Source organism: Ranitomeya variabilis, chromosome 3, assembly GCF_051348905.1.
Source record: "Ranitomeya variabilis isolate aRanVar5 chromosome 3, aRanVar5.hap1, whole genome shotgun sequence".
NCBI lineage: Eukaryota > Metazoa > Chordata > Amphibia > Anura > Dendrobatidae > Ranitomeya > Ranitomeya variabilis.
The window spans coordinates 710,232,500-710,247,546 of record NC_135234.1 but is presented as its reverse complement, the minus strand read 5'-3'; the positions used below and the strand labels follow the sequence as shown (position 1 = coordinate 710,247,546).

The 15,047-nt window shown below is 42.2% G+C and overlaps 1 protein-coding gene across 6 annotated transcripts in view; it reads right to left on the bottom strand.

Annotated features, from left to right (window-relative positions):
- Positions 1–9,775: 9,775 nt before the first annotated feature.
- KATNAL1 (katanin catalytic subunit A1 like 1) overlaps positions 9,776–15,047 on the bottom strand; it is a 136,749-nt gene continuing 131,477 nt past the window's right edge. For 5 of the 6 annotated variants that reach the window (XM_077298272.1, XM_077298271.1, XM_077298273.1 and 2 more), the window contains 2 exons: positions 14,243–14,369; positions 9,776–11,510 (listed from right to left, as the gene is read on the bottom strand). In XM_077298272.1, the coding sequence (XP_077154387.1) occupies positions 11,312–11,510; positions 14,243–14,369 (326 nt within the window). In that variant the 3' untranslated portion in view covers positions 9,776–11,311. Of the gene's footprint in view, positions 11,511–14,242; positions 14,370–15,047 lie in introns of those variants that run through there. The other variant, XR_013224070.1, reaches the window with a different exon arrangement.

Below are 15,047 nucleotides of genomic sequence, written 5' to 3'. Positions count from 1 at the left end.
TACAGATCTGTTTGATTGAGTTTAATTGGATCCCCAGGAACTCCTGTATCTGGGCCGGAATCAATCTTGATTTTTTTAAGTTTATTATCCAACCTAGTTTGGTTAGTAGCTCTCGTACTGTCGTAACTGCTTTTATACACTCTTCTTGATTGTCTGCTATCAAGAGGAAATCGTCTAAATATGGCACTAGCAGAATGTTTTCTCTCCTTACGAAGGATGCTACTTCCGAAATTATTTTTGTAAAAATACGAGGAGCTACCGATACCCCAAAGGGGAGACATTGGTATTGTAGATGGGTGTAGACCTGCCCCAGCTGCACAACCAACCCCAGGAATTGTTGATGCTCTCTGCTGATTGGCACATGATAATAGGCATCGGTAAGGTCTATCACTGCCATATAACATCCTGGATAGAGCAGTTTTACCGCCGTTCTCAGAGTCTCCATTTTGAATTTTTCTACTCGGATGAATTTGTTTAATTCTTTTAGATTGAAAATAGTTCTTAAAGATCCATCCGGTTTTGGAGTGAGGAAAAGGGTGCTGTAAAATCCCCTTCCTATTTCCTGTGAAGGTACTCTTACCAGGACTTTTTTGTCTAGAAGAAGACGAACTTCTTTCTCGAGAATTAACTGGTTCTTTTTGGCCACACGAGTAACTTTTATTCGGTGGGGAGGAAGGGAGATGAAATTTAACCGTAGACCGTCTGATAACAAGTTGATTATCCATTGGGACGGCTGTAAGGTTACCCACTGATGGACAAAAAACCGTAACCTTCCTCCCACCTGGAATATGGCGTCATTGTTTAGGATCTGGTTTTGGGGGTTTGTTGAAAAGAAAACCTCTTTCTCTTTTCTCACCCCAGGGTTTCCCCCGTGTGGTTCTATCCGTTGGGCGGCCTCGGCCCCTACCTGATCCTCGAAAGGACCGACGATTGTCATACCAACGTCGTCTAAAGAAGGGAGGTGGAGGGAAGTGTTTTTTCTTGTCCGCTGCTTTTTCTAAAATTTCGTCTAAAGCGCTGCCGAATAAATATTGGCCCTCACAGGGGACTGCACAGAGCTTCACTTTGGATTGGAAATCAGCATTCCAGTTCTTTAACCATAACGCCCTTCTTCCCGAATTTGAAAGGGCACTAGCTCTGGCAGCAAACCGCACAGAATCAATGGCAGCGTCCGCCAGGAATCCCGCTGCATTTTGAAGTGGAGGGATGACTTCTAGAAGTCTGTCTCTTGGACATTTGTTTTTTATTTGGTCACTAAGTTCCTCCAGCCATTTAACCATGGCACGGGCAGTACAAGTAGCCGCTACTCCAGGTTTAAACGCCCAAGTTGAGGCCTCCCAAGTTGATTTTAGAAAGGCATCCGCCTTTTTATCTAGGGGGTCTTTTAGGGCCCCCATGTCCTCGAAGGGAAGTGCTATGCCCCTGGAGGTACTTGCGATAGCCGCGTCCAACTTAGGCGCCTTTTCCCATTTCTCGCAAATTTCCTCACTAAAGGGATATTTACGTTTTAAAGCCTGGGGAACTGAAATCTTTTTATTCGGTTTTTTCCATTCTTTTTTAATGAGATTTAGAATGTTATCATGAAACGGGAAAACTTTTCGTTTCTTATCCTCCAAATTACTAAACATAGAGTCCTGAACTGTTTGCTTCTCTTTTGGCGTCTCAACCCCCAGGGTGGACCTGACCAGTTTTAGCAACTTCCCCACATCTTCTGATAACACATAAGGCCGGCCACACTCTTCATCTGAAGAGTCCAGGTCCGAACCCTCGTCGGGCGGAAGCTCACCCAGTTCACCCTCGGATTCTACGTCAGATGTCTGGGCAGACGTAGGGAATGGGTTTACGGAGCTCTGCAGTCCATGATGTTTTAACTGCTCCTTTACAGTGCTTTGTACTTCGCTTCTAACTATATCTTTTATATTCTGAAGCAAAGATGAAGACTCTTCAGACACCGTTTTTTCTATGCATGAGCGGCACATACGCTTTTCATACGTTTTGGGGAGGCTTCTATCACAGAGTGCACATACTTTATGCTTTTGTTTAGAGGTGACTTTTTTTCCCTGCATATATACAAAAAACACAGTGTCACTGACATGTTTTTTGCCTTACAAAGGCACTCACCCACCGGACCCTCAGTACCACGACAGGCTGTGGGATTTCAGCTGGGATCGTCGATTCCTTTAGATCTGCCATCCTGCAGGAGACTGTTCCCAGCGCCTGCTTGCCGCCTTGCAGTTTTAAATATGGCGGGCAGGAAGCGGTGTGTGCGCCTCTGAACTTCCTCCCCCCCGGGGAGTGTCAGCACACCGCTTCTTCAGCGTGTAGCGTCACTTCCGGTTCAATCCCGGAAGTTCCCCCATTCAGTCGGCGCCAGCGTCGTGATGGGAACGCTCACTTTTTTCCCTCGGCCCAGCCTCCAGCCAGGAGCGGACGCCGGGGAGTCCGCAGTGGGAAGGACGCACCTGCAGCTCCAGGTATGGAGGCGACGCGCACACGCCGCCACCGCTGCTCCCACCGCGGACCTCGGTCAGAGACCGGCCAAGCACGGGAGACCTCTCCCCATGCAGCACCGCAGGTTCCCCGCAAGGACAGGAAACCAAACTGAGGAGAGAGGTGCCGCCCCCATCTTTTATCTCCTATGCAGGTTTCCTGTTCTTGGGGGCGGGACCATCTCTCATGTACCGGTGCTGTCATGGGGAAGGGAAAAAAACTAGCAATAAGTATTCAATTTCCTAGCAATGCCACCAAAGGGGAAACCAATAGGTTGTCTGTGTTGTGCAGGACAAAACAGATCCTCCAGCGCGAGAGACACTCTTCATAACTACTCTCCACACTGGGCAGGAAAGCATTTCCTAAACATGGGACATCCTGCCATGTTGGCTCAAAATTGCCTAAAAGGATTTATGAAAATGGATTTTCTAAACTGGGAAAAAACCTTTGAATAGGTTTTCACACAATACTAAAGAATGGACCTTGAAATCCTCAACATGAAGGAGCTTCAGCAATACTCTGCTACCAGAATAGATCTGTGTAGCGCTCCATGCATTGGAAGTGGCTAGAAATGTGGATATGCAGGGAATAAAGGTCCTAATAATAATATTTTTCATTTCTATAGCGCCAACCTATTCAGCAGCACGTTACATTTCCTACACATTAAAATGCTGGTGGCAGAATGCTCTCTTGACTCCCTCCCAATACACACTTGGCTTAGCCGCTCTGGAGCTCCTCTTGTAGTAATTCATTCTGCGCACAACAAACCGATTGCAAAAATTCAACAAACTGGATCATTTGATCCCTCTCTCCATTGATGTAATCTGTAGACGAGGAAGGAGGCAGATCCAGTCTAAATTGGAAGGGTTCAGCCGAAATTGTTGGGTTCATCCAACTGGTGCCTTCATGCCATCAGTTTCGTTTCTGGCAGTGTCCCAAAGATTGGATCCCCACTGGTAATAATATTGTGAAGTATCTCGACCAAATGTCATAAATGTACTAGATGGGAATAACCCTGAACATATTAGTAGTGGAATAAAGTAATACTGGACACAATTTATCCTGCTCAGCAGATAAGATCTTGGTGTCTTTGGTCCAACGTAGAAGGTTGAGCTAACATGGGGTACGCTCATTAAAACACAAGCTGCATCTATCGTAGTTTTCCACCAAGTTGTTCGGTGTTGCGGGAATGAAATGTGTCACTACACCAGGAGGAACAATCAGGGACTCAGTGGAGCGTAATTAAGCATCTCTGCAAACCATATGTGACAGCTTTAACTAGGCTCCTTTGTTTTATCATAACAGTGCAAATTGCATTTCATAATCATGGCAGAGGTCAGAGAAAATCAGCTGCGACTGCCATATTTAATTTGTAAGTCACTGAACTACTGGGCAACAAATCTGCCACTCATATCTAATCAATTGCTAATTTGATCCATAGTTTCATCCAAGATTTCTACAGACATTACAGAATAGCATTTGTGGTGGAAATCAGAACAGAAAATTAAGCAGAGAGATGTAAAGTTATCTTTTTCTGTGCAGGTTATACTCCTGGTGTTAGCTTACAAAGACGGATGGAAAACACTGGCCAAAGAATTAGCAGGTAGCATAATCTGCAATTTATTGCTAGAGGTTCTAACAACTGGACCTTGGTGGTCATCACACGCTTACAGATGCGGTTTTGTGGTGTACTTTAAGGGCTTGCATATGCTATTACTAAAGGAATCATGCAGAATATTTAGAGCTAAAGATCCCCATCCAACTTTGTTCAAAGAGATGGTGTAGGAAAAGAGAACAATAATTCAGAAGTAGGTTTAGTTACAACTAGGGATGAGCAGACCCGTGGATGTTCGGGTTTGGTCCACCCTTAGCCCAAAGTTCGATTCTGCGACCAGAACTCTACCCAAACATGAACCCAACGCCCATATAAGTCAATGGGAACCTGAACTTTGTTGCTGTAAAATGGTCATAGAAGGGCTAGGGGGCTGCCAAAGGAAGCAGAGTACCCCCACAGACTGTGTGTGTCTCTCAGAACAGAATTAGAGGGAGAAGTCAGTGTTCAGTATGAACCTGGAACTTTACAATTTGGGTTCGCTCATGTCTAGTTACAACGCTCATTCATGTTGTTTCATTGCGATTAGCCTGATGTGCCTGGCAGAAGTTCTTCAAACTAAAAACACATGATGGCTTATCCGAACCAAATGTGCATGTGGTAGGGGGTCCAAAAATCGCTATTTTTATGTATGGTCTCCTTAATTATGGCTATACAAATTAGCCAATTTACACCCCCCATCGCCTCTTGTATAGCACCAATCCACCCAGAACAACTTCTTTTGGACAGGGTTTACAAAAACCCAGCCCACCCAGAGAGAAGTACACCTGCACAGGAGCGCGATTGTTGGACATTGTGTGGATGACATTGGATGTGTCATACACATGAACCAGTGCAGGAGTAAGGCAATCGCAACAAGAGAAGAGTCACCGGATCCAGACCAACTACGCCCATTGGAATGGACAGCCCTATGGGCGAGTGAAATAAAAGCTCTTTTTCTTGTCTTGCAGGCCGGATTGGGGGCATGTAAACTGTATATGAGAATGCTGTATATGGGGCTTTACAGATACTGGCCTTACCTCACATGGGAAAAACCTGGTCACAGGTTCCCTTTAAGTGTACAGAGCTGTTTTTATGGTCCATAAACTCTTCATCTGGCCGTCGCTTGTGCTTGTCAAATCTGATCGGTGGATCTGACCCCTAACAATCTAATACTAATGACCTATCCCATCAATACCACTTTAAGGGATGACAAGTGGACTAGAGAGGTAATAACTAATAAAACTCACACATACGATTATTAGTATACTTTTATTATTAAATTAATGGTAAAATAATAAAACCTCAGGATTTTCTAGAACATTATGAGTGTACAATTCATCTGGTCAATAAATAAATTTAGTAACAAATATTAGCAGTGTGTCCCAGAGTAAAAATAATAGCAGTACCACCTATAATATTACAGTACTTGTTGTAGAGGTAAACGAAGAAATGCTTTAGTGGGATGGGTCGTCCTACCCAGAGGAGGAAGTCCTATTTCCAAAAAATCCACGGAGCTTCCACAAAAACCAGCAATTTTTTTGAGCTCCCGTAGAAATAACCGTTGAGTGCTGCGCATACGCAACCACCTCTTCGACCGGCACCCATTCTCAAGTCCAATAGATGCAGATGCCGCATCAGTCATCATGTCAATATGCCTGACATGTCCCAGATGGTAATGCCCCTTTGAAGACTTGATGTATGGGACTAAGCTGCAATGCCATGCACAACCTGTGGATCAGAGTGGCGCTGGATCTTAGTAAAAAGAATTTTGTTATCAGTTCATTTCACTCTCCACCTCTGGAAGTAAATAGATTATCAAGGTAGATGTGAAGAGTATTGCTCTGACCTCTAAATGCAAAATGTGCTGGCAGCACAAACCTAACAAATTAAACTTCATTAGTTGGTTACGTCTCGCAGGAAGTGTTAAGACTTATGTGTCTCTTGTGAAGTAATGCTGTTAAGTCAAAAGAAGAAGAAAAAAAAAAAAACTCTGCCGGCGCAGAACATCCTCGTCTCAAATTTTGCAGGAATGCTATTATAATTGGATTAGTGGAAAGAGTTTACCAAACAGACCGAAATGTAATTACGCCTGTAATATCTGTACAACTGGAAGGATTTTAGCAGAGAAAATTGAATTATTGCCTTATCTTTGCTACAGAGGTTCAAATTGCATAATGGATCACAACAGGCGTGAAATATGATCTAATTGTGTCCCCAAGAAGGCTTCTATTGCATTTAAGGTTGGGCGAGAGAAAGTCTCCGCTCATAAACATGTAAAAATAAAATGAAAATGGCGATAATACTCCGAAAATGAGCGGACCTGGAGTTATGTGATCGAACGGAAATGGTCATGTAATAATTGCTCATGTATGGTAATGTAGTGAATGAATGATGGAAAAAAACATCCTTGTACGTAAAAAACAGCGATAAAAAAGGAACACACAAAGCAAATCTACTATACTGTTATACTAGTGCGGGGAGTCAGGGTGACATCTGATAAAGGTGGTGAAACGCTCCAAGTATAGAAGCCCAGCATTGACCCATCAAACAGTAAGTATCTGTTTTACCAAATTTGTTCATTTAAAGTGAACCCGTGACCTGAAAAAAAGCCATTAACCTGCAGATATGGGGATAATCTGCAGGGCAATACCTTGGTGAATCTGCCAGTGCCCAAAGTTAGACCCCTGCTGCGAGGAGGAAATTAACTTTATTCCCCCCTGGCAGAGTTGCAGTTTCAGTCACGGGTGCGGGTTCAGTCACCTTTGTGTATTGAGAGCGGTAGCGGGAACTGCGCCACCCGCCATGACTGACAGCCAACCCTAATGCTGATCCGGTCAGGCAGTGCCGGGGGTGCAGTTACAGCCGCTGCTCTATATACACAGATCGATGACTGAACCTGCGCCAGCACAGCCTCCATGATGGATACCCGAACGCTGCTAGGGGTGGTGGGGGGTCGGAATAAAGTTCATTTCTTCCCAGCAGTGGTGGTCTAAGTGCCGATGCCGGGCAGGTTCACAATGCTATTAACCTGCAGAATAACCCCATACCGGCTTCTTTTATGTAATTTATAAAGTACTAAAATAATGAGCAAATTCTCACAGAAAGTTAGAATTCACTGTAAATCAGAAAAAAACAGAAGGGTGTAAATGTAATCATGATATAATGTATATACTTTCTTTAAAAGGGGTTTTTACAAAAGTACATTTTAATCAATAGATCTTGGAATAAAAATAATTTCCACTATTGGATGTGTTTAAATGAAATGTTCCTGTGCTGAGATAATCTTATACATGTGCCCCTGCTGTGTACTGTGTATTGGCTGTGTCTGACCATACAGGGACATAGTCTGATCATATACAGCTCCTGGCCAGCGTGAGAGAAAGAAAGTATACAGAGATTACAGCACGGGATCACAGATGGTTCTTTCAGTGAGGTAAAACATTTGCTGATTGTTAAAAAAAAAAAAAAAAAAAAAAAAAAACAATCAGCAAATGTTTTACCTCACTGAAACTGTGTTGTGTATACAGCTCTTACGCAGACCAATGTGTCTCAATGGTTACAATTTAAAGCTGTATAGTCTGATCCTACAAGCCCCAAATCATTAAGACCTGCGTTGTTCACGCCTCTTAATGAGTCAGGGGCGTCTGACAAGTGAGGTGCGCCTCGGTGTGCATCTTACTCCTGTCGGGGATTGGGGTAATTTATGTAACGTATGGAACGAATTCATGAGAGTACTGCCATGCCCCCGCCCACTTTGTCAGAGTTTGGCAAAAATGGAGAGAAAACACCATAAGTTGCAAAATTGGGTTTATAGTAGGCTCTGCAGTAAACGTTGTCATGAATCTGGTCCATATTGTGTACTACACTTTCTCTATTCCTTCTTCTTGCCAATGTACAGATAGAAGAGGAGGCAGATGAAAGGGTTTTGAGATTGCAGGATCAGACTACACAAAAGTATGTTTGTAGTCTGTAACCATGGAGATACGCAGGTCAGCAAAGGAGCTGTACACACAAAATAATTGGATACATATAAAGATTATTTGCAAAGTTCATTATTTATTTTAAATGCAGTGGGGTATCAAGAAAAGTTTATTCCTAGAGATGAGCAACTTTCCATAATAACATTTCTAAACTAGCAAAGCCTTCAAGCTGGATGCACATCTACAGCAGTTACAATATTTTCTCATGGCAAAAGGATTTCTGCTGACAATAAAATGTCTTCATGCACAACCTTCACTATCCTCCCCTCGCAGAGAATTGAGATTAGGTTGTAATAGTTTTATAAAGGTGTAGGACGACTTAAGCACTGTTGGGATTATTATTTCTGTATATAACTTTAAGGTATATATACCCTTCACATGTCAGTGTGTCCGGAACGTGTGGTGTCACTTTTCACTCATAGTGGAGACATGTACACATGCATGCCCATTATAATCTACGGGGCAACGTACACGTTCGTGTTTTCACACAGACCGTGTGTCCATGTGACCCACATGTATACATGTCCGTTTTTTTTTCTGCAGCATGGATGACAAAACGTACCGCACACATGCACACGGGGAGATGTCAGTTTTTTACCAGCTGCACAGATCACTCCTTGTGCCGTCCGTGTGACACATACCAGAAAAGAATGCAGAACAGAAATGACAGATTTTTAAGTGATGTGCAAAGATAATAGAAAGATACTGGATATATAGATAGATAGCTTGTAGTGCTTTTTACTAAGCCACATAAATAAATGAAAAAGAAAATGAAGTGGGGTCCCCCTATTTTATGAAACCAGCAAAGGTAAAGCAGACAGCTGTGATATAATCAGACTGGGAAGGTTCATTGTTATTGGGCCCTTCCCTCCTGAAAATACAAGCCAGGAGCCTCCCCAGAAGTGGAGCATCACATGAGATGAGGTGTTTTGCCTCGGCGCTTCCCAATTACCCAAGTGCTTTGTCAATCGGGGTAATGGTTTTTGGTATTGATGTCAGTTATGTAGTGCCCAAAAACACAGCTGGTATCAAGCCCTGGTGTTAGTAATGGAGAGATGTCTACCAGGCACACCCATTACTAACCCAGTAATAAAAAAAACACACACAAAAATATCTTTATGAAATAGAGACTCCCCCACACTTTCCCTCATTCATCACTTTATTCAAAAAGGAAAAAATCCCACGCAGGTCCACAATAATCCACCAAATTTGATATAGTCCAACGATTCCGACAAAGAAAGGCTATGGAGCCTCGTTCTGTTGCTTTAGCCTTTGCCTAGAGCCACTGTTGGGTCCCACTGCACAGATGCAGGACCGGCAACTCAGTAACATTACCTTTGTTTATAGTCTCCAGGCCATACTGCGCAGCAGAACCCAACAGTGGCTGAAGGCATTTTCTTTTTTTTTCCCTTTTTGAATAAAGTGGTGAATGAGGGAAAGTGAGGGGGATTTTTTATTTCAATAAAAATTTTGTTTTGTGTGTGTGTGTTTTTATTGATTGATTACCGGGTTAGTAATGGGGTTGTCTGTTAGACACCTCTCCATTACCAACACCAGTGCTTGATGCCAGCTGTGTTTTAGGACACTACACGGCAGGCATCAACCCCAAAAACCATTACCCCGATTGCCAAAGCACAAAGATAATCAGGAAAAGCCGAGGCGAAGCACCTCATCTCATGTAATGCTCCACTTTTGGAGCGGCTACGGGCTTGTATTTTTAGGCTGGGAAGGGTCCAATAATCAGGGATAGTTCCAGCCTGATAATATGAGTTCACAGCTGTTCGTTTTACCTTTGCTGGTTTAAAAAAAAAAATAGGAGGTGGGGGGGTACAACGACATTTTTTTCATTTAATTATGCATTTAGCTTAATATAAAGCCCTACAAGCTGTTTAGCCATATTTATATATTATCTTTAACACTTAAAAATCACTAATTTCTTTAATGTATTATATTCTGGTAAGTGTCACATGGATGGCACATTGATGCCACAGTGATTGCTCGCACTTACACTCAGTCAGCACACGGACGACACATGGACTGGAAAAAACAAAAAAACAAAAACAAAAAACGTACACACGGATGTTGAAAAAGAGGCACACAGACGGTCACGGAACATCCCACACAGACGTATTTCTATTCACACGTGTGAAGGGGGCCGAGGGATGAAGCTATATCATAGTAAGAGCACACACAAATGATGTGGGAGGGTGGGAGTTTGCAACATATGAAGTACTTAACTTAAGAACAACATGTTCAACATCCCCATCTACAAGACACAAAAATCAGCCCAATTGTTGTATTTAGGTCAACAACTCATCATGGTTAACTTTTTGGGTATTACCCATTTCAAATTTGGATCAGACGGAAGTAGATAAGGAAGTGTATTTCTAGGAGCACTTTAGATACTGCAATTTATTACAACCAATATTTCTAGGTACAGAATTACCTGTCCAAATATTTAAAGAGGTATCTCCACCTGGGATGTTTATGGCATTATTACAGGACAAGCCATAAGTGTCCGATAGGAGTCCAAATGTCTGGACATGCATCTATTATGGGAACATGAGTCCCATAGCACAGCTCCAAGATGAGAAGTGGTCTCACATGTGTGGCTTTCGCTATTTATTTTTGAAGGCGCTCCTAAAATGGTTTTCACATTTTCCTGCATTTTTCAGAACACCTTTAAAAGTTAATACAGAGAGTTGCACATGCTTGGGAACCTTTCCATTGTGGACATTTATGGCACATATTGTAGAGATGCCGTAATTATCCCAGATGGAACAGTCTCTCTAATTATAGCTGCTCATGGAGGACAACGGAGTAGAAGTTTTGGAGGTAGAAAGTGGATGGCTCTTAAAGTGGACAGAAAACAAGCTTCAATTAGGTTTCTGAAGGCTCTCCAGTTTGCAGAAAATGGGGGTTCAGTGAATTTCATAGACAAGAGGGGACTGCAAGTTCAAAACCAAATGTATCTCTAAATATATATTTTCACATTATGTAAAAAGACTCAACAATCCTCAAAATAAATCTTAGCTACAAAGTAAAAAACCTAACGAATAAATTTGGAAGTGTGTGTTCTGGGATTTTTTGCAAATGATGATCTCTGGTCACAAAAAATGCTCCTTGCTATCGATATGTAAAATGAGATGGATTGTCATCAAAGTGAAATTGTTAGGTCAGACAATTCGTTTAAATTTTGTGGTCTTCACAAGAGCTGAAAAATTTAATACAAAATACAGTAGGTTTACTAAGCTGAACCAAACTCCCCCATCCACTTCTCATACTTCTCCAAGTCCTGAGCTGAAACAGATTTTGAGATTTTCTTTAGTGCTAAGTCAAAGTCTGTCATTGTCACAGGCATCTGTAGCTCATCCTTGGACAAAGCCCGGATCTGTTCTGGGGTCAAGCCCTGGATACGTCGGCGCATAGCCATCATGGAGGCGTCCCTAAAAAACATAACACAATATTTATCTACACCCAAATAGCTAGACAAGTTTGAAAGAGGACTTAATGGACACCTAAATGAATTACACAGCTGATTTAAATGGGCAAATACGGTTCACAAAAAACACAAAACAATACGTCTATGCCATCGGCATTACAGAGCACAGGTTCTATTCATGTCATTTCTGTCCAAATGCCACATCTGCCCAGATTATGAGACATAAAAACATTGCAAGAGCAGTTATGTGCCGACTTATCAAATGAGTGGAGAAGAAGTGTGCGGCAAGGGATCAATATGGCGAGTTTTATTTTTATAATTTTTTTGCCTACTAAAGTTTGCCGACTTTTTGTCTTTTTTATTTTTAAGTGCCTTAAAGAAAACCAGTTGTAGATAAGGATTGATGCGCACAACTATAATAACTACATAAAGACATTTTTCCGAAAAAAAAATGCATAGTCCTCTTGCACGGCCTTTGGTTGTGCTGTGCACTGTGTACAAACAGCTTGGAACTTCTATAGTTTTTGAATCACAGTGTTCTTGTCGTTTCAGTTAAGTATTCTAAAATAAGCTTTCATAAGTGTGAATGGAAGAAATCAGCCTATTTTTATGCTGCTTTTTTCACCAAGTTGAAAATTGCAGGCTCTTTTTCAGTCGGCTGTATAACTCAGACAGGGATAGCAACACAATGCTTGCACTGGCCACCAGCTCTCCCAAACTGAGCATGGCAATTGCATTGAAATACATGCTGTCATGCTCGGGCCAAGAGAGAAGACGGCCGGGTCTAACTTCTGAGTTGCGATTCTTGTTCAAGTTATACGGGTGTCTGACTCTTCAATAATGTGCAGTTGTCTCTGATCTAGTGGGTGGAGATTACCTGCTCTTCTTTTTCCGAAGCACATGTTCAGAGCCTGCAGCAGCATGGAAAACAATATATAGCAGTACTAATCTATGTGGCTGTGAATCCAGCACGGACGTAAAATAGGTTTTTCTAGAAGCTGCTGGTTGATCTGTATGCATGCTTCTGGTCTCACAATGTGCTGGGTGTTCTTCACTCCCATCTCAAGGACTGCATCAGACTGGAGCATCTGGACACCAGATGATACTCCGAGGGTACCTGGATCCTCGGCAGGATTTCAAGTAGGCTGTAGAAGGTGCCAGCTGGTTTCAACTGAATGTGTGTCAGAGGACGCTCAATCAATTGAAATGTATTTTAGTGCAGAAAGTCTGCACTGCAATAGTTAATATGGCCTCCAACCTATCAGATTCCGGTGGCAGACGTCAGTGCGCCCATCACAGGTGGTGCATGAAAAGAACCTTGAGGGTCACACTGACATTAGCCTCTGGCCTCTGATAGGTCGGCGGCCATTTTAAGATGACCGCGTCGGATCTGGAGGGAGAGGACGCCGAGTAGCAATAGGATAGCAGGCATATAAGACTATTTTTTTCTTCTTCTGTGTATGCGGCATGATGTGGGGACAGGACCAGGGACCAGAAACATGGGGCCAGGACCAGGGACATCTTTATCTTCATTAGTTTTTTCTGGAAGCCTCAAAGAGAATGAATGGAGTTGCGGTCAGACATCCCACTTGCAGATCCATTTAAAATAGGGATAAAAGCATCCTGGCAGAGATAAGACTTCCCAGTTCTTCCAATTGGTGAGGTTTCCAATGGTTGGACTCAAATGGTCAAAAAGTTATCCACTATCCTGTGGAGCCCATGGATGGGCGTGCTTTAACCAAATAACTGCTTTGCATTAAACTACCGTAATTCTACATCTGCATTACGGTGGTGCACAGTAGATATGCAGGAGCCACCGATGTTTTACAATCGATGCTCAACTATAACGAGAATAACGGCTACAGGTATTTGCATATAGCGGTAGGGTGGGCCCCTAGAGTCAATTCCTCCTGTGGGCCCCAGACACCCCAGTCTGACACTGCTCAAGGACTACACATCATGCAGCTCAACACCTCACTGTCCACCTTGCTTTGATCAAAACAAATTTGAATACAGCTCTAAGATGAAAAAAATCCAACGCATTTACAAAGTTACTCTGTATGGATTAATGGATTACTGTGCACTTTAAATCAGTGGTATACTTTCATTCATAACTGTCCTGGTAACTTAGAACAGAACGTTTCAGAAAGTATGCCTCCGGGAGCTTCGTATTTTACCTTCTGCTCTAATAATAAAGCGATGCCACAAATGCAATTCCTAATAATGCATTGTAGATATTAACGACAATAGACATTAATTGGGTAAATTAGTCCATTTTTGACACCATTTCAAGGTTTTGATTATACAAATTCACTTCATTTTTAGAAAGCGGCGCTGATAAAAAGTAATTAGACAATCGAAAAAGGCCTCCTCCAGATATTAAATCTGTAATTACATTTCTAAGGAGCTGAGAGCAGTTGATTAATTGTACGAGCAGATTGGCTTAAGACAGCTAACAGATTGCTAAATTATTTGCGAAAGGTTAAGGTTTTACCCAATGAGACCGCACCTTATTAAAAAGGGGAAGAATGGGGAATGACATGAAAGAAAAAACAGGAACATTTTGCATCTTATTTTTTTTTAACTCTTTGGCAACTGGACTGATAAGGGTAACATCCATTACATTCTTATTAAATGACTGCAAACAACAATATAAAGATACTCAACGAATAATCTAGATTTGCTGGGATTGTATCATCACATTAGGATTTAGATTCACGTACGTCTGCACTTTACCTGCAAACATTGGTGATGTCAGCGCCAGAGTATCCCTCAATCTTCTCCGCAATGACCTCCAGGTTTACTGCTGGGTCCAGCTCAACTTCTCGGAGATTTATTTTCAGCAGCTCAGCTCTTCCATTAGCTGTCACGGAGAGAAGGAGCAGACTTAACTTTGTAGAGATAAATAATACTAAGGTTTCCCAAAAGTACTGAAAACATAAGTACGGGTGAAATTTTGCCAAGATTAAATCAATTAAATACAAATAATATTCTCCCACGAGATTTCACTAGGCTGTCAGGTGCCAAATCCTGATCAAACGCTGTTCTAAACTACCATTGCAGATTTAACTGAACATATGTTCATTGAATAAAAATAATAAGAAAAGGCAAAGATACGGATAGCCACATATTAGATATTCTAGTGCTTTTAGTTTTTATAAAGCAACAATTCCCAACTAAGTTATCATACCTGGACCACAACATGCTACATCTTTGCCAAATACAATCCCTAAATAAACACCAAATGTAGAGAATTCACAAAAATTAAATCTAAACAGCAATTAGACTTTTTTCCTTCTTACAAATTATCTTTCTTTAAAGGGGTTGTCCAGCCTTAGGCTACATGTCTGCAGTCACTGTATTTAAGTCCTCACAACGCAGGGGGCGTGTGATCACAAGTATGAGATTTATTTACACGCGGTCACGGGCCGACTAGTCGTGCGCGACCTCGCTCAACGCAAGTGTATTGAGTAAGGCCAGACACAGTCTAGTCGGAATGTGGCCGGAAGAATACAAATCACATACTTGCGATCCCATGACT